We start from the raw sequence: 22,406 nt of genomic DNA on the forward strand, positions 1-22,406 counted from the left end.
GAGTAGACAGAAAGAGGGGACATTGATAGAGAGAACAGATAAGGGATGAAAGCCTTCTTTCACTGAGTGATGAGGATGTACTCACATCACACGCTACTTACCCAGGATTCATAGCGTGAGATGAGTTCCCAGCATCCCTTTCATCTCCACAACACCCAGTAGTATCAGAAAAGAGCCTGGGGAGACACTCAGCCATAGACAGTCACACATGTGGACACATGAAAAACACAATCACACACACACACACACACACACACACCCGCACACACACACACACACTACAAGACAATCGAGCATAAATCCATTTTTTTTCAGTCTCTACAAACACAAGGAAACACAATCTCACACACACACACACACACACACACACACACTACAAGACAATCGAGCATAAATCCATTTTTTTTCAGTCTCTACAAACACAAGGAAACACAATCTCACACACCACACACACACACACACACACACACACACACACACACACACACACACACAAACACACTTCCTCAGATTCCACTACAGTGAAATGAACATGGTAACTGAGATCACAACATTTCACACACTCACGCACATACAGGCTACTACATGCAAATGGACACAACAAAGTGGTCGGCTGTCTCACCATATCCGCAGTGATCACAGAATCCACTCGTTGCCATGGCGTTTGATCTCTCGGTTGGCACGATTGCCTGAACAGTCTGTCAGTGTCGTACAAGAGTGGAAAAAGAAAAAAAAGGCAAAGTGTCTGTGTGTGTGTGGTGTGAGTTTGCTAGTTAGTTTGTTAGAGTTCATTTGGGGAAAAACGATCATTTGTTCAAATAAAAATTGTTTAAATATTAAACTACAGACCACAGCCAATTATCTTAGCTTAGTTTATCTCAGGTTAGCTCATCTTAACTTGGTTTAGCTTAGTTTAGTTTAGATTATCTTATTTTATCTTAGCGGAAGAACTGGAAATGGGTAAATAGTTAGCCTGGCTCTGTCCAAACTCACTAATAACACTTTATATTTCATTTGTTTATTCCACAGTTGCCAGTCAAACAGCAGAGACTTCAGGAAGTTTCTTCTCCGAGACCGACCCTGTCTCCTGTATTTTGCACCAACAAATACATTTTGTAGGAAAGGCTGAATTACGTTCAGAGGCAATCTTTTCTTTTCATGAATGAAGCACTACATGCATAAACAGTGATGGAGTCACCAGGAGGTGGTTGGAGTGGATGGCAGGTGTACAAGGTGCAAAACTGTCACACCAGCCTTTGGACAGAGCCAGGTTTCACTGTGTCCAGTCTTTGTCCTGAGCCAAGCTAACCGGCTGTTTGCTTTAGCTTTATATTTAATGGATAGACATGAGAGTGGTGTCAATCTTCTCTCAAACTCTTGACATTAAAGAATTGCTCAAAGAATTCAAGAGTTTAGAGTTTGTTTACTTCTTTCTCTCCAGCTCATTCTCTATCCTAACCATCTTCCTTTGTAGCTAAATAAATTACACATATCAGTTATATATCATTTATCAAGGGATATACTGTCACATTTTCACAGAAAGCAGAAACCAATTTCCTGTTGTGTTAATTTTCTCTGTTTGAGAGGGTACAGATTTCCCCTGTGTTCATTTCCCAACAGTGTGTGTGTGAGTGCGTGTGTGTGTTTGTATGCGTGCGCGTGTGTCTGTGTGTGTGTGTGTGTGTGTGTGTGTTTACAGATTGTAACTATACTCATGGCTACCCCTGCGAGAGAACATCAGATGTCTCTCCATCTCTTCTCCGCCATCTCTCGCTCGGTGCATCTGTCCCTTCGCCCCTCCGTTGTGCCTTTCCTCCATGATCCACCCGTCACGGCATCACCACGGCGACAGGAGTCTCTCCATCCACACACGTCATGATGAACAGATTGGGAGAAGAGGGAGGGAGGGAAAAGTGTAGGTGAGAAGGGGAGAAGGGAAGGATAGGAGGAGATACAAGTAGGGAAACAGTCAAAGCTTTACTCACACACAAATAGACATAAGTGTGGAGGCCAGTGGGCTGTGAACGTGTTGAGGTCACATCTGAGTGATGACTCAGCATAGCCAAAGAGTGGCATCATTGAAAACAAAGAGAAGGAAGAAAGAAAGAAAGAAAGAAAGAAAGAAAGAAAGAAAGAAAGAAAGAAAGAAAGAAAGAAAGAAAACGGGGTAGAGAAGGACAATTTCAATCAACTTCTTTGTTTACAATTTGCAAATAAATTCCAAACACAATTGCTGGGGAAAAAAAAACAGCCACAAAGGTGGAAAAAGCTAATGCCAAAGATGAGCTGTGCAAAAGTGTGGAAAGCAAGTTTTTTCTGTTTCTTTTTCTTTTATCACTGACAGTTGCAGCAATGATGTTTTGCTGCCACCTACTGTTACATGCCAAGTCATTTTAGGCATTTTTACTTTTAAATGTAGACAGTCAACTGGCCTAAAAATGCTTGATCTGTCAACACTTTCTGACAGGGATGAGAGACACAGTGACAGACAATGTGCCGATGGTGACCTGGATGTAACCATCATTAGATCTCCATTTTCTCTCATCTCTTGTGGACAGTTGATGCATTACCCTTCTGTCACGCTGAGTCAACCGGCCGGTGGACAAGACATTTACTGGTGAGGAGGAGGAGCGATACAGACAGAAAGATTGAAAGTAAAGAAAATTACACGTTCCCAGCGTGGATGTGACAGCACTGGCGAGGACACCTAGCACACCTGCTGACTGCTCAGTATTAGCAGCAGTTTTGCTCATCCAGTCCTAGCAACATTTTTGTTTTTTTTTTACTTTCTGTCTGATCATTTTGAGGGTATTTTGAAATTGATGAAATGATTTTGGTTAATGGAGATTAATGAGTAGCCATAAAATTAAAACCCACAATATACTGCATCTCCTCAGCTTATAAAAACAACCCTCTTAACCTGCATGTGGACAAAATCAAAGCAAGACAGAGAAAGACAGCATTAGAAACAGAGTTGACTGGTGCTTTGAAGAGTTCCTGCTGTTGTGACTGGAGGTGACTTTGCCTTGTGTGTGTGTGTGTGTGTGTATGTTTGTGTCTCGGGGGGTCCTGGTCCTTTCATGGATCACGACTGGGATAGATAACTGACAAGTCAAATGAGGCTATGTCCATCCTCTCCTCTCCTCTTCTTTTCTCCTCCCCCTTTCTCTCTCTCTCTCTCTCCATCTCTGCTTGCTCTCTCAGCTGTGTGACAGATAATTGACATATTATCAGCCAATGACCTTGTGTCGCAGGCGAATCCTCACCAATTAAAAATTGGGCCATTTCCTTGTCAACCCTGCGTAATGGAAATTCATACGGTCCACAATCTAAATGAGCAAGTCACACATACAGACGCACATCCACACACACACACACACACACACACACACACACACACACACACACACACACACACACACACACACACACACACACACAGGCACACACGCATGCATGCATACAATCATGCAAACACACACCTGCACAGCCACACAAAAAGTAATTGCGTGAAAATAGATATTCACCATACATTAAGCCAAGCATGTCAAATAGCAGCAAGAGCGCAAAGACTTAAGAGCCAATGAAATGATGTACACACAGAGGTCAGTGTGTGTGTGTGTGTGTGTGTGTGTGAGTGTGTTCGGTTAACCTTGGAGGACAGTACAAGGGTATCCAACTAACTTCTCAACTCACTCAATCACAAAGAGACAGAGCGAGCGTGGCTGCAGACCGACAGAGTGAATGAGAAAGATGGAGCGAGACAGACGGAGAGTGACAGAGAGAGAGAAATAGTGACAGAGACGGAGAGTGACTCAGAGAGACAGATTGAAAGAGGTTAAAGATTCAGATAGACGGTGAGAAAGCGGGGCAACGAGGGAGAAATGTGAGGAATTAAAAAGAGGAGTGTGGGAGATTGTGGGAGAGTGGCAGTGTGTGAGAGAAAACCTCAGCGTGACATCGCCTAATCACTGGGAAACAATGCATGAGGGAAAGAGGGAAGGAAAGAAAGGAGGAGGGAAGGAAGAAGGCAGTGGGTGGAAGCTGGGAAGGAAGGAAAAAAAACAAGGAGAAAAGAGTTGCATAATAAAAATAAACAATGTGAAGAAAGGAAGAAAGGAAAAACTAATGGGAGGAAAAGTGGATTGAAAAAAAATAGGAAGGACAGACAGGAGGAAGGAAGAAAAGCAGGAGGGAAGACCAGAAGGTTGGAAGACAGGAAGGAAGGAGGAGGGGGAGGAATGATGGGAGGGAGGAGGAAAGAGAGCAAAGAGCAAAATATAGAAGGGAACAATGTCAAAGGATAAAAGAATAAAGTGTATAGGCCTTTTGATCAGTGGAAGTATACTGGAGGTTGATGACATCAAGAAAGGTAGGCAGGTAGGAGGAAGGCAGGGCTGAGGGGAGGACGCAAAGAACAAGAAGCGAAGGGATGAAAAGACAGCAACAATACAGGAAATAAAGAAAGAAATAAACAGGCAGAACATGAGAGAAGATGGGAGAAAGCAAGGCGCAAAAAAAAGGGAAAAACAAGGAACGTTTGTATAAGGAATTTGAAAAGAAATCATCTGATGACATCAACACGGCAGAACAGTAGGGAGGAAGGAAAGACAGGCAGGAGGCAGGAATGGAAGTGATGGATGGAAACAAAGAACAAAGAAAGGGCAATAGACATCAAATATATGTTAAATAAACCAAAAATAACCCCCCCACCCCCAGTTTAAGCAGCTTTAAACATTCGAATATTGTATTTGTCAAAAAACAGACAAATATACCTGAAAAAATTCACAACTAAGCATCATATTTTCCAGTTAAGATACACTAACATAAAAAATAGCCTGCATGTTTGAGACTATTACACAAAATGGGTGTTGCTGTATAGCCTCAGGGTTAAAGAAACATGTATAGGTCGCCAGACTGCAGCCCACCTCCGGCAGCGACGGGTCACCTTAACAAAAGCACCATCACCACTGACAGAGGTGTGATTGAAAAGAGAAGCATCAGTAATGATTTTTAGTCACGGCAGCAGTGTGGGCCACCGGTTCCTGTGTATTTACGCAGCACTCCTGGTGCCTCAAAAGACGCATGAAGAAATAAAACATTTTTACGGGGAAACGTGGTCGGAAAAACTGTCTTTGTGTCTGATCTATGAGCCCTCACACAATATATTCCATATTCTGCCAACCTGTTGCCATTGTACCGAATCTTCAGCTGAAGACAAATTAGCATTTAAATGAGGCAAGTTATTTTCCTTTTACTCTCGCTCTAAATTACTAACGCAGTAGCTTTGACTGAGATGAGAGGAGGGAGACTGGTGGCTTTTTTAGTGTTATTGACCCAGAAAAGGTTGAGTGAACACGCTCACTCTTTTTCAGCAACACCCCTGCGTCAAACTCACAAAGTTACACTCACTCACAACTGAGAGCTGCGGCTCAGTAGCCTACAACCCCAACCCCCAATGTCTGGCATCGAACAGCTTGACTGATGCAAGCTGTCTTGCCTAAAGGACCACTCCAATGATTTTCAACCTTATCTCTACAGTGTTCGTGTCACAGAGAGATTCTTTAATGCACCTGTACTCTTGGCAGGACTCTCTGTATCTTGTAGGAAGGTTCTGTGGATGTCCCTGAATCCTGTGCAGGATGATGCAGTCCTTGGCTAATAAGAAGCAAGAAAGCATTATTTTCTTTGAAGTTTAACATTTAATCATCTGGATACTTAAAGAACAAAGTATTTTTTAAAGATATAGCCCATTTTTAAAAACACTCAAAACAACGCGGGGGTTTCATCCAGGAGATTCAACATGAGAGGCATGGCTAAGCATCCCTCATCCTCATGCAGCGTGTGAGAGACTAGAGAACAGTTTTCTTTCTTCATGTCATTACAGTCTAACTCACCACCGACTGTGACGCCGCTCCCTCTGGTGGCCTTTCTGTAACAGTCCCGTCATGAATAAAGCCATAACAGACATTTATGTGACTATTACTTTGACAGGCAGATGAAGCCAGCAGTGTTAGTGTCAGGTATATTACATGTCTGAAAAGGGCTTTGTAATAAAGACACATCACAGCTCAGCAATTAAGAGATTACAGAAAATCCAGACTGGCCCTGTCACGTTTGGCCTCATTTTATATCGATCTTACACAGTCAGACTTTTCTGAACACAGTGAGCCAGTTTTTTTTAAAAATGTATGTATGTGAATAATACATAGCTGAATGTACAAACAAGAAATTTTTGACATTGCAACACACATCTACACAGTAGATTGTTTTGGGGGTCAGTCTAATGCAATATATCAAACAGCAAGGTTTTTTTTTTTAATTTTTTTAGCGCTTCATATGAAAGTCACTGCACCTGAAATTCCTACAGCCACAGGGTCAGTTCTCCCTTGCCGGTGTGACTAACCTTTGCTCCACCACCTAAGCTTTAATCAAGGTTCTGCAGAAGTCTGGCACATATAGGACCTTTGCTGTTGAGTGCAACACACATGTACAAACTTAAAATCACAGCTGCCAGTTGGATTTTACAAAATGGCACCAGCGTTTCTTGTCATGTCTTTAGCACCTTTAACTTTGCTGTTACTTAATTTCTTGGTGCTTCCTCTGATTGCTGTTGCTGTGGTTGATAAGCGCAGAAAATGTTCATCAACTCTTCCTCAAAACAGCCTGAAAATACATAATGTGATGTGTATTTATGACATATCCACTTTCATTTTGGCTTTGTTGATTTTAAATTTTACATATTGGTAAGTCTAATTGTGTTAGAGGGAGGTTTAATTTCATTAAGCACAACAACACCTGCCTACTCCTACGTTTGTGGACAGTATCAAGTCCCTTTATCTGGATGAAATAACCGAATGTTATCTGTATCTTACTGCAATAGTTTGATTCAGAGAAAACTTTAGAAAGGTGATATACATTTACTGTATCTGTGAAAAAGCAATTTATTCAAATAAAGTGAGCAAGTCAGCGGGACTCTCCCAGTTGGAGAACAAAAGGTGATTGAAAATGGAAAGTGGACAGGGACACATTCGCTCTGTCTGGGAGGTCATTTGGAAACAGAGTGCTGAGTAGCCTTCTCTCTGCCCCTGACTAGAAGGCTGTCGTTTTCTCTCTCTTGATTTCTCTGCTCTGTGCCCCTGACTGAGAAACTCCATAAAGAGTGATGGATGTTGATGGAGACACATGGAGTGGTGATTATGGATCATCGCAGAGTATCGAGGAAGGACAGAGACAGACGGACGGAAACTGAGAAAGAGAGAGACGATTGCGGACTCAGAATGGTTACTGACAGGGCTGATTTTTGAAGGTGGAGCTGTTGCGCCACTGAGTGGTGAAGCGTTTAACTACTGCAGCCAAGGCTATAATAAAAATGCATGATAATTGTAAATATAGTAATCGATTTGAAACAATAAACAATGCTATACTCTAACTTATTAAGAAAAACTTCCACCTGAAAGCAGGATGAGCTTGATTTTGTCACCAAAAAAGGAGAGTATATCTTATAATTACAGCAATCTGAGTTCAAATTCATTCAACATAACACACAACTTCAAATAAAATATGAGAATAATTAGCTATGAAAAATAAATAAAACATAGCATTGCAAACCAGGTCATATTGCCCAATAAAATATCAAAGTTTTAGTTGGAAATCTATTCAAATTTCTAATTAAGTAAATGAGGCACTACATCGTAGAAATACTCCATTGCAAGTAGCAAAATGGCAAAGCATCAAATGTTACAATACTTATTACACTGCAGAATGGCCCTTGTCAGTTATATTATCATATCATATTAATGGATAAAAAACAATATTTAAATTTAGTGGAGTAGAAGTATAATGTTGTAGAAAATGGAAATACTCAAGTAAAAATTGAACGTAGGTACGATACTTGAATAAATTCCACCACTGTATTAAATAAAATAGATTAAACACAACCATTAAATCAAAAAGTGACATTAACGAATGACTTTTCATGAATAAAAGTAAGAGAAGAAGTGGCATAAAATTCCCTGACTGGGTGCTTCAGAGTTGGGATGCCCTGAGAGCAGAGAGTCTAGCCGGCCTTCGTCTCAAACGGGGGCCGAGGAACAGCTAGATGAACCTGCCTGAGGATCTGTGCCTCCTCTCTGGATCACACGGGAGCAGGAATTCTGCAATTTAGCTAATGTATGAGATTTTGGTTTCCTGAGGGAAGGGAGCAAGTACATCTCTGGTGCAGGATAGGCTGAAGCCTTTTAATCACTTCTGACAAGTAAATGGACATGGGATGTATCAGGGGAAAGTTCTGCCCTTCGCTTGGTCAAACGTTTAAAATGGTGCCATTTCTTCTTTACATTTCTCCCTTCTGCACTGCTCTGCACATACTCCCCCACCCAAAGGTTCAGAAACACAGACTGAGTGTTTCATTTCTTTGGGAAGCTTGGTTGTAATGCAGACCCCTTTTTCTTCATGCAGTCTTTTTGATTAGAGTTTCAATCATTCGAATAATGGATTAAATAAATTAAAACTCAAAACCCATGAAACATTAAATATGAGGGTTCGTAATAAATGAGAAAATCTAATCCCATTGATAAATGGACAGAAATATTTAGATCCTTTATTTAAGTAAAGGATCCTGTTTCCTTCCCTCATCAGTGGATTCTCCACTCTGCCACTCATCGCCTGCCTGCCTCTCATTCATCTCTCCTGCCCTGTTTTCCCATCAACGGATTCACCGCCCTGCCATTCATCGCCTGCCCGCCTCTCATTCATCTCCCAGCCTTCACCTTTACCTGCTCTGCCACAATTCCCTTTACAATAAATCCAGCCCTCAACTTGCTCGCCTGAGTCCGTGCTCTGCTCCTGGGTCCACTAAATAGTCGTTGCTTATAACACAGAGGAGCTGTGAGATGATTAATGAAGTACGAACAGAGGAAAAACAAAGTTCTGCTACACAAATCTGTATTCATCTTTTAGACTTTGGACTTTAGTGAGAATTATTGCTACTGCTGAAGCAAAGACATCAAGGCATGGGGGTTGGGGGGGGCACATTTATGTCAGTGGAACAGCAAAGACAGGTGGGCTCTTGGCTGATACATCTAATAATATCTACCAGCAGATTTATGAAGTGATGTTCAGCTGGGAAATTTGCCCACAGAGCACTTCCAGAATGACAGAGCTCAGTTCACAGCTACTGTACATTCCATATACAGTGTCCTGATGGCGGAGTCACTGGGGTTACAGAGGAGCGCTCAGACAAATCATAGGTCCCCGTCAACACAGAAGACACTTCCAACTGCAGTAGGTCAAGGAACGAGGCTGTGATACAGGTAATAAATTTTAAAAAAACACAGAGAGCTGCAGGAGCTTTATTAAGACTGAAGTCAGTGCGACTGGCCTGAGCTCACACAGGCAGGCGACCTTCAGCAAAGGAATGATTGGAGTAAAGTAGGTTGGATGTCATTTAGGGACAAAAAGTGACTGGTTAAATGTCACTGTGACCGTTGTATCTTCGGGCAAATACAGGTGAAGGGCTGTTTCAAAGCACTAAGAGTATTCCACAGGTAGAGGAAAAAAAAATCACTTTAGCACTTTCTGCCCTGAGGTTACGTGAGAGAATTTGGTATTAGCTGTTAAATTATTTTACCCCCAGGCCGCCCGCCCTCGACAAATCTGCATTAACAAGGTTATCATTCCCGCTCTCTCTGTTTTACACACGACCTCTGCAAAATTCTTGGATGTGGAGTATGTAATGTTTTATGTAGTGCTTTTATAACCTGTGCTTTTAATGGATATAAATTCAGTAAATAATTCCCCACATTTTTAAGAGGGAAATCACTTATTTCTGCATAAAGCCCCACAGCCCCATGTTAAACAGGCCATGCCTCAGTTTATATCTGTTTCGTTGGGCCTGTTGGGTCAGAGTGAGTTTGAAGGGATGTTTGCTGGTAAACACCCAGGTGGACAATAACAGTGTGGGCAGCTGGAAAATATGCAGCACATCTCCTCGCCTTGATGTAGGAGGCGCAGTCAAGACAGAAAGGACTTACACAACCCAAGCTGGTTATGCTCGGATTAACACTATAATCATGTCTAAAATACTGTGAATTTGTCATTATACTAATGACAACCACCACATGATTTCTGTGCATTGGTTATTTAAGCCTATGATGCTAATCCAATATGAGCATGCTCTCCTTAAAAATATTGTATATAAGCAACATTTTTTTAATTTGCATGTCATTTCATCATCTCATTTTTTTAGGACAAGACAACAAACACACAAAACGTATTCTCCACAAGCCCTGTGAGGCCCAGTGTTGCAAAATTGCAACGTCACATTTAACCATCCTAAAAAAAGATCCCTGAATGTTTTTTTTTTTCTAAAGACCACATTTCCACAGTCAATGGGTCTTATTGTTTATCCTCATGATGCTATTGGATAGAATACGTGTTTATAGCTTCGGTCATCTGACCATGAACTCACACTACCTGCGAACTTTCCTCCGAGCTCATCTCCTTGTTTCACTGGACTGGATTTGTCAAGATTCAAGTCATTAAATTACCTGAAATATTTTTATTTGTGTTTATTACAATGTCTAGAACATGAAGATGTTAAGTTATTGTGGAAAACATTCATCAAATTTGATTTTACAACACTGCGTCATTGTGCTACTTACAATGGCCTGTGCACCTGACACATTACATGGAGACATTGAACTTCTCACTTGTTCACATATGGAAAAAAATATCATTGGAAATATAATATATGCAATGATTCATTATAACTAAGTTTTATATTTGTTTTCTCTGTTATTTTTTCTAGTTTAGACCAGAATTGATAATAATAAATAAATTAATTGTTTTTGGTATTTGAAACACTATCTACTCTTTAGTATGATAACAGAGGACAGATTAGGCCAGACAGAGTGGTGGAAGTGTTCAGAGTGGAGATCCAAGTCCTAATCCTAATCCTTTCCACAGTCACACAATAATGACTATCTATTCTTTCAGGTTATCTACTACAAATAATACTCATGTGTATCTTGTATATGTATCTCATTATTTTTTATTCTGTCCATTTCAGAATGCCACCAGCACGAAGAGACCGTCTACACACTGTCTCTCTCACTGACTCTACACTCTGTGGACTATGATAAAATTTAGTTTTGTAAACAGAACATTTAGATTTGTAATGTAAATTTTGTCCTACGTTTTTTTTATTAATAAATGATTATTCATAAATATATGTATATATATCATTATTCACAATGTATACTATCATGGGGCTAAATAGGCAGTGAACCCTGCAAATGAAGCCTGAGTTGCTCTGTATATATGTTCAGACAATGTGAGTAAAAATACAGAAATTCTACTCTCACTGAGGCCCAACGTTGCAATATTACAACGTTTTCCTAAAAGCTTATTAAAACGTAAAACATTCGAAAACCCTTTAATTTCTACATCAGAGGCCTCCTACAACATCTGGAGGGTGAAAGTTTTTTTTTGCTATTTTTTTTTTCTATGTCTGGTTTTACAGGGCTGGCACTGAATTCAAAATTAAGTGATTTAATACAAAATAAACCGTTGACTGTTACATTAATTGTCAATTTAGAGTGCGATTACGCATAGGCCTATAACTAAGAGCCCCGTTGGATATGTCGACGTACGTCCACATGCCCACCAGCTCGGTGGCCAGCCGTGATCGTATAGTGGTTAGTACTCTGCGTTGTGGCCGCAGCAACCCCGGTTCGAATCCGGGTCACGGCATTTTGTTTTGGCAGAGAGACCTGCGCTCATGCAGAGACACGATGACCAAAGTGTTGTTGCTGTCTTTACCTCACGTCCAGGTTGTTTCTGCTTCTGACGAAAAGGTGACGGGGACAGCCATACGTTGCTCTGCCGACATCTCCGCACGTGTGTTCGAGGAGAAAACCGCCCCCTCTGAGAGCTCCTCTTACACAGCCTTCAACGGCAGGTTTTTGGCTTCTTGCCGACTTGTTTCAAGAACAGAAAAGACAGAGATATAAAGATATGAGCCAAAAAATGAAATAAGACTGATAAACAATTTCAGATGTATTTAAAGAACAAAGAGTTAAGGAATATAGGCCTATTTTAGAATTTTGATAAATATCTTCAAGAGCAATTAAAATCGCTTTAATCTCAGCACGGAATTCTGTCAATAATTATACCTGTTGAGGTGCACGTACAGGACTTGGTGGCGCGCCGTGATCGTATAGAGGTTAGTACTCTGCGTTGTGGCCGCAGCAACCCCGGTTCGAATCCGGGTCACGGCAGTCTGTTTTAATGTTGAGATAAATGCACGCACAAATTATCCGTCTGATACTGATACTGACACTTCTGTCCATTAATCAAATAACCAAATAATAGATACTGATATTGTCACAACCTGCTCCAAACGAAAGGATTCACACGTGATTTTCTAACTAAAGATTTATTTTGACAAAATATGAATGAACTAAAGGCAATGTAAAGTATATTAATCATCATCAGTGGTATATTGAGGGAGAGAGAGAGACAAATCCACTTACTTTTATAACTTAAGAACAGCCAGCACAGGTGTTAGTCATCATTCATACACTTCCTGCTTCACTCCCAAAAATGGAGAAAGGACCACTCACAAAGGTCAGCCCAAACAGGAAGTCATCCCAACATCATCTGTGTTTGCTGTATTAATTGATTGATTTGACTGCCCTAGCAATTCATCAGTAGGCTATATTTGTTTATCCAACCTTCATTTCTATAGAGTGGTCCAATCACAGAAGTAACACTGTCTTTTCCACAGCATCCTTGTGCACACAGGACAACAGCGACATAATTTCAAAGAGCAGAAACCATACCCTTAGACAAACACACTCACAACTTATAAACTGCAGCTAACAGATAAGAATAAGCGGTAAAGAGATAAGAACTGTGTCGATGATAAGGACGTTCAAACCCATCAAAAATTGAATCAAGCCAAGCCAACCTTATAGTCATAAATATAAGTAAATAATCAACTTTACCCAAAATTCTGATAGATGTTAGTAATGTAGAATAGCTCTTATTTGGAATAAATAACTGATTTGTTTGGTCTTTCTCGGTGACGTGAAGTCTCGCGTTACTACTCCCCTAAAATCCCGTCCAACAAAATCGACCAGGAAGTGAATGGCGGAAATATAGATCCACCTCACGCTTTCAGTTCACAGTTTTTGGCCAGACCTGTTTTTTCCCCTGAATGGAGAGGCCAGAGGAGTAGGTGGCAGATGTGTTCAGATAAAAGCGGTGGACGGTTTTGAAGAAACGATGTCGTCGCGTTTAACTACCTGGCAAGAACGGTAAAGTGAATGGACAGATAACCACCAGCGAAGGTCCTGTGACTGACAACCTGCAGGATTAAACACCGGTATGTTTAACTTTAAAGACTCACTCTTGCTTCCATTATATGCCACAACATATGAGATAGAAATAAGTATAAAAAGTCTGACAACGCTGACGCAGTGTTGGAGGAGTTGAAAACAACAGATTTGAAGAAACATTAGAAAACAAATCCTTTGATCTTAAACCCAGGAAAATCAGCCATATGGACATTTGACAGCAAGTGTCTCAGAATTTAAATAATTTTAAGGACTAACAATTGTCTCTAGCCGCCTACAATCAATCAAATGGTGGTCAATCAACACAAACAGCGAATAACTGGTGGTTATTTACTGTAACCTCAGGCAACTGAATAATAAATCTGTAGTACATAAGCCTGACAACTATGACCAAAGTGTTCACAATAAGTCTTTTATTTTGAAATGACAGCTGCATAAATCTATGTGAATATGATGTGTCTGTCAGTGTCAGAAATAGTCTGACTAGATGTGAGGCGCTGCTGTCAATTCATCTTTCATTTTTAGCCAGAATAGTTTAACAATGACAAAACCAGAGGAGCAACTTCTGGCAAATGTTCTTGACCAGCTGTAAATTTTTGATACCCTTTCCACATACTTTTATGTACTTTTGGTATTTTATTATTTTTCAAATAACATTATATGTATAAATATTACCTTTATTGGATGCTTGATAGTGCATAGACAAACAGCGAACAAGGAGGGAGAGAGGGGTGTGATGCAAGAGGGGAGAATGTCACAGTAGCATATTAATGTCCATAAATATTAAATGAGATGCTTAAAAATTATTTATGGGTGTAATCTTTGTGTCTACATACTTTTGGCCATGCATTTCAGTTTCATTTCTAAGGTGACTAACTGGTAATGCATCGAATTTAAACAAAGACACCTCTGCCAGTTAATGAACAAATGCTCACTCTCACCACCATTCTTTCATCTCACCATATCAGTATGAATTTTTTACTACTCCTGTTAATTCTCCAAGCCCAAGCCAGGAAACTCAAGTGATGTCATTTAAGTACTCTTCTCTGACCCAGTCATATCAAATCCCATTTAAACATCATACTACCTACTTATCCTCCAACTGTGACTCTTCATTCGCAGACATATGGCCCTGCTCCTCAGCTAGCCGAGGGAGACAACGACACAACACAAGCATCATGTTTCTGAAAACATCGTTCACCACCCTGATCGTGGGGGTGTTTGTAGTGTACGTGCTCCACACCTGCTGGGTGATGTATGGGATAGTGTACACCAAACCCTGCGACAGCCCCAAAGGTGACAACTGTATCACACCCTTCCTGGCAGGGAACCCGAAACTACAGGTCAGTTATGTGGATGGATATATGGATGGTCTCACTGACTGATCAGTTTTGATTGCTGTTTGTCTTCTGTTCAGCTGTCTGTGTGGGTGGTTTGGTTTGAGTAGAAGTGGGTAGGAACAATGTTCCAGTTTGAATAATCATTTTAATAAGTTTAAATAATAATGTAATAATAGCTGTAATATCTCGCTCTGTGTTTACTAGTTGAGTATCTACACTGCACTGCGGCCCAATGGAGAGGGAGGACATACCCTGATCCACAAAGAGGAGAACTTTGATGTCAACAGCAAGTTTGAGAGGTTCGTGGGATTTACATGTTTTAGTGACAATGGGAAAATGAGTATTTTCTGTCCTCACATCTGATTGGTTAAGTAAAACTCTAAGTATTGTAACAGCAGTGTTACCTAAATTCATTATAACAGTGAGTTATAAAACATTTGCAGATCAGTATTTCAGGTTTTTAAATACACAATGCATAACATTAGCATGCAGTTTTTTTCAAACAACACCAGTGTAATGCATGCAGTCATATTCTGACATGTAGTATAAAATCTTATGATTATGCTATTGTTTCAACCACATCACACTGGGCTTTATAGCAGCTATCCATCAAATTAAGTCCATTGTAGACAAAATTATGAAACTGTATTAAACATATACATTTTTTCCATGTCTTCTCTCTCTCTTCCAGGATAGTCAGTGTCTCCCTCCCTAAGAAGACCCGTAACAATGGAACTTTATATGCACTGATATTTGTCCATCAAGCCGGCATCACTCCTTGGGCAGATCCACGGCAGGTCCACTTGGTGGCTAAGGTCACCACCTACATGGTCCCTAAACCGCCTGAAATCTCTCTGATATCCGGCGAGGATCAAACACATGTATGTGTTAAGGGTGATCAGGTTTTTGGTTTTCTTAATTGTTATTTGTCAATTTATTTGTTCTCGTCTCTGTCTGATGTTGTTCGGAAGATACTTTAATTACAAATCTTAACTCGTTTTGAGAGTAAACTTTTTTGTTTTGTTTTATCTAAATAATGTAGGGTCAGAAAGAAGAACCTCAGCAGACGCAGCATGGTGACGGTAACCCTGCAGCAGGGGGTGGAGTTGGAAGTGGAGCCACTTCCACATCGGATCACCCAGTTTCCCACTGGCGTTCCCGCCTGACGCTCAACATTGTTGGCGACCATTTCCTGTTTGACAAAGAATACCTGCCAAGTGATGTCCATAGATACCTCAGAGTGTAAGATAATGAATTAACAAACACACACACACACACACACACACACACACACACACATACACATACACACACAGTGCTCTCAAAGAATGAAAAAGCATGGTCCGGCATGTACAAGGTACAAGGGATATACGCTCACTTGTAGATTCATGCAATTTGGGACAGAATACAGATTTCCCTGTTAGTTTGAATGAAGTGGTTTCACTGTGGTTTTAGTTGTACTACTAATGGATTACACAGAGTACAAAAGACATCACAAGATGTTTTGTTTTCTGTGTTTCAGATTCCAAAATGGTAAAAAGATGGTGTATCTACCTCTGCTGTTTGTTGATGAGCTCAGCAACCGGGTCAAAGACCTTGTGGTAAGTTTTAACTTTTAAATAAATATTATGTAACACACTGCAACAGTCTGTCTGGTAGCCTCCAAAGGCATATTTTAAATTCACAGTTTTTGTTGAACTTTATTAGAATAAAATGCAAAAACTTATTCTATGACCATTCTATTCTATGAATCAAGGCTGGTATCATGACCCAGACCCTTAATTAATTTGTTTTCACTGCCTCCAGCTATGAACTGCTTCCTGCCTCAGAATAATATACAGTCCTTGATGAAAGGTTTTGTGTGTATGTTTGTTTGTGTGTGTGTGTGTGTAGGAGATCAACAGTACCTCCATGGAGCTTCCTCTGACCATCTCTTACGACTCCATCTCTCTGGGGAGACTACGCTTCTGGATCCATATGCAGGACGCTGTTTACTCTCTGCAGCAGTTTGGTTTGTTGCTCTCTCTGTCACACACCGACACACATACATGCCTTGGTCTCTTCAAATCATGTATTTCTGTCTATGTCCCTGTATGTGTTGCAGGTTTCACAGAGAAGGATGCTGATGAGATTAAAGGGATCTTTGTGGATACCAACCTGTACTTCCTGGCTCTGACCTTCTTTGTAGCCGCCTTCCATGTAAGTCTGACTTCAGAGCTCTACACCACATTAGACTAGAATAGAGATAAATAGAACAGAGCTGAGAAACACTCGGCAAAATGCAAAAATCTTAGCGTTGCAGGATTTTTCAACTTAAAATACTACAACATATGTTTAGCATTTTTTATACTCTCATTTTGACTTTTTGACATAATAGCTGGATTAACTAGAATAACTGGGTTTTCTTGAAGTGGAACTTTCCATTCAACACAAAATGTCAGTATGACAGGCTAAACAAAGGTTCATACAGTCCTAAATGCTAAAATTGGATAACCACCAAATACCGCATCATCAATTATTGATGCGAGTCTGATTTTAAGCAATTGGTGTACATACGGTATGCTTTAGGAAATATGTTTGTAAAAAAAGCAAACATTTACCCACTCTTAGCTTTCATCTCTAAACATACGTAACATAAGGATAACAACACATTTGAAATATAAGTATTGACACCTCAACAATAACAGAAACATATGAAGTATATGACTATTGCTATCTGTCTATTGTTTTTTCAGCTCCTCTTTGACTTCCTGGCCTTCAAGAACGACATCAGCTTCTGGAAGCAGAAGAAAAGCATGGTGGGAATGTCGAGCAAAGCAGGTAGGTCACCTTGTTTTTGCCGACCTGCCAGTACACCATTCAAACAATAAAAAAAGGTAATATAGGATAAGGAACAAATGGTAAACAGAAACCTTTTGAAAATAGTGTAAAATGGTTGAAGCTACAAGAAACCAGGCACCATCTGTGTGTTGTTGTACAAACTGACTCAGTGAATCGGGGCTACTGGGTGGCCAGATGTTGCATCCTGCATCCTTCTACTCACCTTGACAATCTCAGATGCATTATGCACGTTTGCTGGCAGCTAATGGCAAAAATTAGCCATCTGCAAAATGTTGTGAGGCAATATTTGTTTCACAGCAGTATAAATAAGAGCACTTTGTCTGTACTTTATGATTCTGAATAGTTTTGACCTTTCTCTTGTGCTGGAACTGTGTTAATCCTCACGTCTGGTTTTCTGAGATGCTTGATTTATGGGTTTTGATTTTGAAAGTAAGAATAAGAACATTGGAATGGACTATGTATAACCCTATTACCTTGTAAATGCATTGAAATTATGGAAATGCTTTTATCTTCTGCTGGATTAAGTGTTACCCATAGAAAGTCTAGACCAAATGATTCATCAGCAGTGTTTCACTAATTTGGGCAAAGCCGTCACAGCATAAAACTTTGTGTTTGTGTTCTGTCTTTCAGTGCTGTGGCGATGTTTCAGCACCATAGTGATTTTCCTCTATTTGTTTGATGAGCAGACCAGCCTGCTTGTCCTTGTGCCTGCTGGGATCGGCACTATCATCGAAGTAAGTTCACATATACTGGGAACACACACTCATAAATCTAATAGATTCATAACTACACAGAGACGTTTACATGGATTAATCATCAATATTCAAAACAATATTTAATGTCTCTGAAAAGAGAATTTATTTTCAGGATGGAGTACATTTATTTTTCTTAGCTTTAGTATTTAGACGAATTCTACATCTACATTATATTGACATTATGGCTTTTGCATTACTTGTGACTGATACAGCTGAAAATGATAAAAAATATTTTTTTTTGGATGTGACGCCTAAAATAATATTTAATTGCCACATTACGGCAGAGCTCCATTGGCTCCACACCTCTCTGAAAGTCCCCTCTACTTAGTAAAAAAACACAGCAGTTTTAACAAAGGAAGTATTAAGTTGAATTTAAAAGAATTCATTATATGTATTTTGGAATTGTTTTATTTTTTGCAGGTGTGGAAAGTGAAGAAGGCCTTTAAGATCCAGGTTTTCTGGAAAGGAGGCAAACCAACATTCCTGGTAGGTGTATCCTATGTAGTTTTCCTCAATGGTAAATGAATTGTTATGGGGACCATCAGAGCGATGCTGCTTTCTATCAGTACATTATGTCCATTGCCATGTTCATCTACTGACTTCACAGTTTTGCAGATTAAAAAAATGTATCAAAACGTGCTAAGAGTATTTCTGTTTCTTTTTTTTTTTTTTTTTGGAACAGTTTGGGAAATTAGATGAATCAGAGAGGAGAACAGAAGAGTACGATACTCTGGTAAGAAACAATAGGCTCACACACTTACACATGCATACAGAACTAACAATACTTCTGCCATGAATAATGGTATAATACAGGCACATAAGCTAATCATAACATACCTTGTCTTTCTCTGTAGGCCATGAAGTATCTGTCATACCTCTTGTATCCACTGTGTATTGGAGGGGCTGTGTATGCTCTAATATTCCTACGATACAAGAGGTAGGTGTGTGTGTGTACATAACAAGCACAATTTTTACTTCATGAATGTAATTATGCCATGTGTCTTCCAGTCATTACCTGTCTTGATTGTTTGTCTCTCTCTCCCTGTCATAGCTGGTACTCGTGGCTGATCAACAGTTTAGTGAATGGTAAGATAAAATACCTTTTACCTTATCAATTAATACATTTTTCCATTGCCTTACATTATGTGATTATGAAGAAAAGGTTAATCAACATGTTCTGTAACCTTTACAGGTGTATATGCCTTTGGCTTCCTCTTCATGCTTCCTCAACTGTTTGTCAACTATAAGGTCAGTTTATCAAAGATACTGTGTTATGTTTCATACTATTTTAAAATGGAGTAATAGATCAAATAAATGTACCTTAAAGACAAAGTCACTTATGATTTCAGAGGAGGGCAAAATTGCTGGCAAAACACAACATTGGTCAGGTAGTTCCTCCAGCTCTTAGAAACAAAACAAACATAAAACTAACTTATTCTTCTCTGTTCTTTATTCAACAGTTGAAATCTGTGGCCCACCTGCCCTGGAAAGCCTTTATGTATAAGGTGACTGCAAAAAATTTGATTGTCAGCCATTCAGTTAGAGGAATGCTGAACATGTTTTTACCATGGCTCATGCTCTGGTTTGTTATTTTTTTGTTGAATTTTAATTGATATTTATTGATCATTACCAGGCATTCAATACCTTCATCGACGATGTGTTTGCCTTCATCATCACCATGCCAACGTCTCACAGACTGGCCTGTTTCAGAGATGATGTCGTGTTTCTCATTTACCTCTACCAGAGATGGTACATGGACACACACACACACTTGTTTCAAAAGTTGTCTGCAAAATAATCCCAACAGTTTTCCACTCTAAATCTCTGCTTCTGTCTCCATCCTCAGGCTCTACCCAGTGGACAAGACAAGAGTAAATGAATATGGGGTTTCTTACGATGACAAACCCAAAGGAAAGACTCACAGGGACTAAAGAGGAAAGACAGGTTGTTGGCTTCCATGATGTGGTTTCTGCAGGTTTTGTCTCCTGCCAAACCTGTCTCCTCCATGGATCTCATCTGGCATCAACTGAGCTGGTTTAATGGTCCAGGTGCAAAGGGGAAAAATATTTTTGTTTCTGGTCAGTTAGTTGTAAATGGTCCAGGTGCATCGACATCCTTGTGATTTGTGACTTTTTCACCCCGTCCCATAGTGCAAAGCGTTCAAAGGGAAGATCGATAATAAGCTGAATCTGTAACTCTTTTTAAACTGACACAACAACATGGAAAAAATGTGTTTGTGATTGGTGTGAATGGCCGGCACCCTGCTCAAGACCTGAGTCTACAACAGGTCAGACACTGCTCAATTCTGATATGAAATAGTACACTGATGACTATAGTAACTTTGCTATAGTAGGTATTGGTGGTAGCTTTGAGACCTCTTGGCCATATACTCTGCTCCTAGCTTTTTTCCACACATCATGTCAGTTCACAGCACTAGTCACATTCTTTGTTTGTTGTAATGCTTCTTGAGAACCACTGTAGATACTGTATCTTAAGAATTTTATTGCCATGTCAAAAAGGGATTATTATAATTTTAAATGATTTTATGTTGACAAATGCCAGTTAACTGACAGAGTACGTTTTGAGAAGAGCCTGGTTCAGGCTGCTTTGAGGAACAGATACTGAAACACACACAGTGTATCTAGGAGTTGTAAAATAACAATCAAGCGCTGCATTTTACACCTGCCAAGATGATTGAAAATATAGCTATCATATCAACTCAACATGGTTGTGACTGCAGGGAGCTTAAAATACTGCTTTGACAAATATATCCCTAATGTTTCCTTTTTCAGGCATTATTATACATTAAGCACCAAGTCTGAAACACCAGAGCTCTCACAAAAATCTGTTTGCCAGTCCTAATTACAGCTTGGATGTTGAAGTGAACACTGTACAAATTGAAAAATGGTAATTTCGGTATGGTAAAATTTAATTAGGCGAAGGTGGATAGTGATGTACAGAATTTTAGTGCTTTTCTAGAAGGTATATTAAACTATAAAAAGGCAGTTTTTTTTTTTTTAAATTTCAAATTTTTTATCCCACATTATCATGTAGACAAAGCTAACATATGGTAACTCTGGGAATAATTCCAGAATCTGTTGTCTCTTGCTCTGTCTACATGTAAATTAACACTGACATTTATCACACCATAACACAGGAGAGTACCGCCAAAAGCCATACTGTCCTTTACATCCATTCTACTTTTGTAGTTTTACCTGCTCGAGTATTTTTTACATATCAGGGCCAAGAAAATCTGTGTGTGCCAAATGTGAGAATGATTCTTTGAACTGTTTGTGAGCTTTATATGTTCACCATAAATGGTCCATCTGATGTTTTTAAATAGACACTGACATTGTGAGGGAAACAGTAAATGGTAAGACTTATGGAAAGTATTACTAGATCTGGATTTACACAGTCACATTTAGATTTTTCTGCCATAGTTCTAATGTTATGTTCAGCCTAATGGTTTTACTTATTGTGCTGTTTTGTTTTTGATTGAGATGAAATAAAATTGACTGACTAAACATGTCATTTGAGTGGATTTATAACCTTTATATAGAAAAAAAAAAAAAAAAGGGTACATACTGTATTCTTCAGTTTTAGTTGAAAATGATAATAGCAGCATATAGACTGGCACTGTGTCACATTTCTAAAGATATACCTTCTTCTAGGTGTTTACCAGTGCACCATATGCACACATTTGATCTTCTTTAATACATACTGCTGACAAGTTCTCAACTTAAAATTAATTTGTTTAGATAATAAATGTATAATTAATGAATACATTATAATTTATGCACATATTGTATTTTATTATCATGTTTATTTTTGTTGCTAAATCCTATTGATGTGTTGTCTTACTAGACTAAAATACATAAGATACTATATTCTATGTATTTATTACATGTACACACTGTATACAGTCTATGGTACACACACACACACACACACACACAAAGATAAAACAAATAAAGACTACAGTATTACCTGAAGAAATAGGAATAATGTGTGGACAATTTAATTATTTTTCACATTTTAATTTAGTGTGTTTGTATTTTCAATTTAACGGGAAAATCTATACGTGTTAGGAGAAGATTGAGAGGCGACCA

At 39.4% G+C, this 22,406-nt stretch overlaps 1 protein-coding gene and 2 non-coding genes across 3 annotated transcripts; all 3 read left to right on the forward strand.

Annotated features, from left to right (window-relative positions):
- The first annotated feature begins 11,682 nt into the window (after positions 1-11,682).
- Positions 11,683-11,754, forward strand: trnah-gug. The gene has a single exon. It is a non-coding gene; the product is annotated as a tRNA-His (tRNA).
- Positions 11,755-12,209: 455 nt separating this feature from the next.
- trnah-gug lies at positions 12,210-12,281 on the forward strand. Its single transcript has one exon. It is a non-coding gene; the product is annotated as a tRNA-His (tRNA).
- Positions 12,282-13,135: 854 nt separating this feature from the next.
- clptm1l (CLPTM1 like) lies at positions 13,136-21,826 on the forward strand. The gene is made up of 18 exons (XM_022747619.1): positions 13,136-13,390; positions 14,484-14,704; positions 14,906-15,000; positions 15,393-15,582; positions 15,744-15,943; positions 16,224-16,302; positions 16,595-16,712; positions 16,806-16,900; positions 17,437-17,521; positions 18,173-18,276; positions 18,718-18,783; positions 18,980-19,030; positions 19,152-19,234; positions 19,349-19,383; positions 19,490-19,545; positions 19,758-19,802; positions 19,931-20,046; positions 20,144-21,826. Exons 2-18 carry the CDS (start codon positions 14,540-14,542, stop codon positions 20,226-20,228), a joined length of 1,668 nt encoding a protein of 555 aa, XP_022603340.1. The 5' UTR covers positions 13,136-13,390; positions 14,484-14,539; the 3' UTR covers positions 20,229-21,826.
- Positions 21,827-22,406: the final 580 nt, after the last annotated feature.

This window comes from Seriola dumerili, unplaced genomic scaffold, assembly GCF_002260705.1.
Source record: "Seriola dumerili isolate Sdu_G_001 unplaced genomic scaffold, Sdu_1.0 BDQW01000110.1, whole genome shotgun sequence".
NCBI classification, from domain to species: domain Eukaryota; kingdom Metazoa; phylum Chordata; class Actinopteri; order Carangiformes; family Carangidae; genus Seriola; species Seriola dumerili.

What these genes read in the sequence shown, in the direction of transcription:
- clptm1l (XM_022747619.1), top strand. Translation starts at nt 14,540, where the DNA reads ATGTTTCTGAAAACATCGTTCACCACCCTGATCGTGGGGGTGTTTGTA. An exon ending in GTCCATAGATACCTCAGAGT is followed by an intron (nt 15,944 to 16,223) that starts GTAAGATAATGA and finishes TCTGTGTTTCAG; the next exon opens with ATTCCAAAATGGTAAAAAGA. An exon ending in TTACTCTCTGCAGCAGTTTG is followed by an intron (nt 16,713 to 16,805) that starts GTTTGTTGCTCT and finishes TATGTGTTGCAG; the next exon opens with GTTTCACAGAGAAGGATGCT.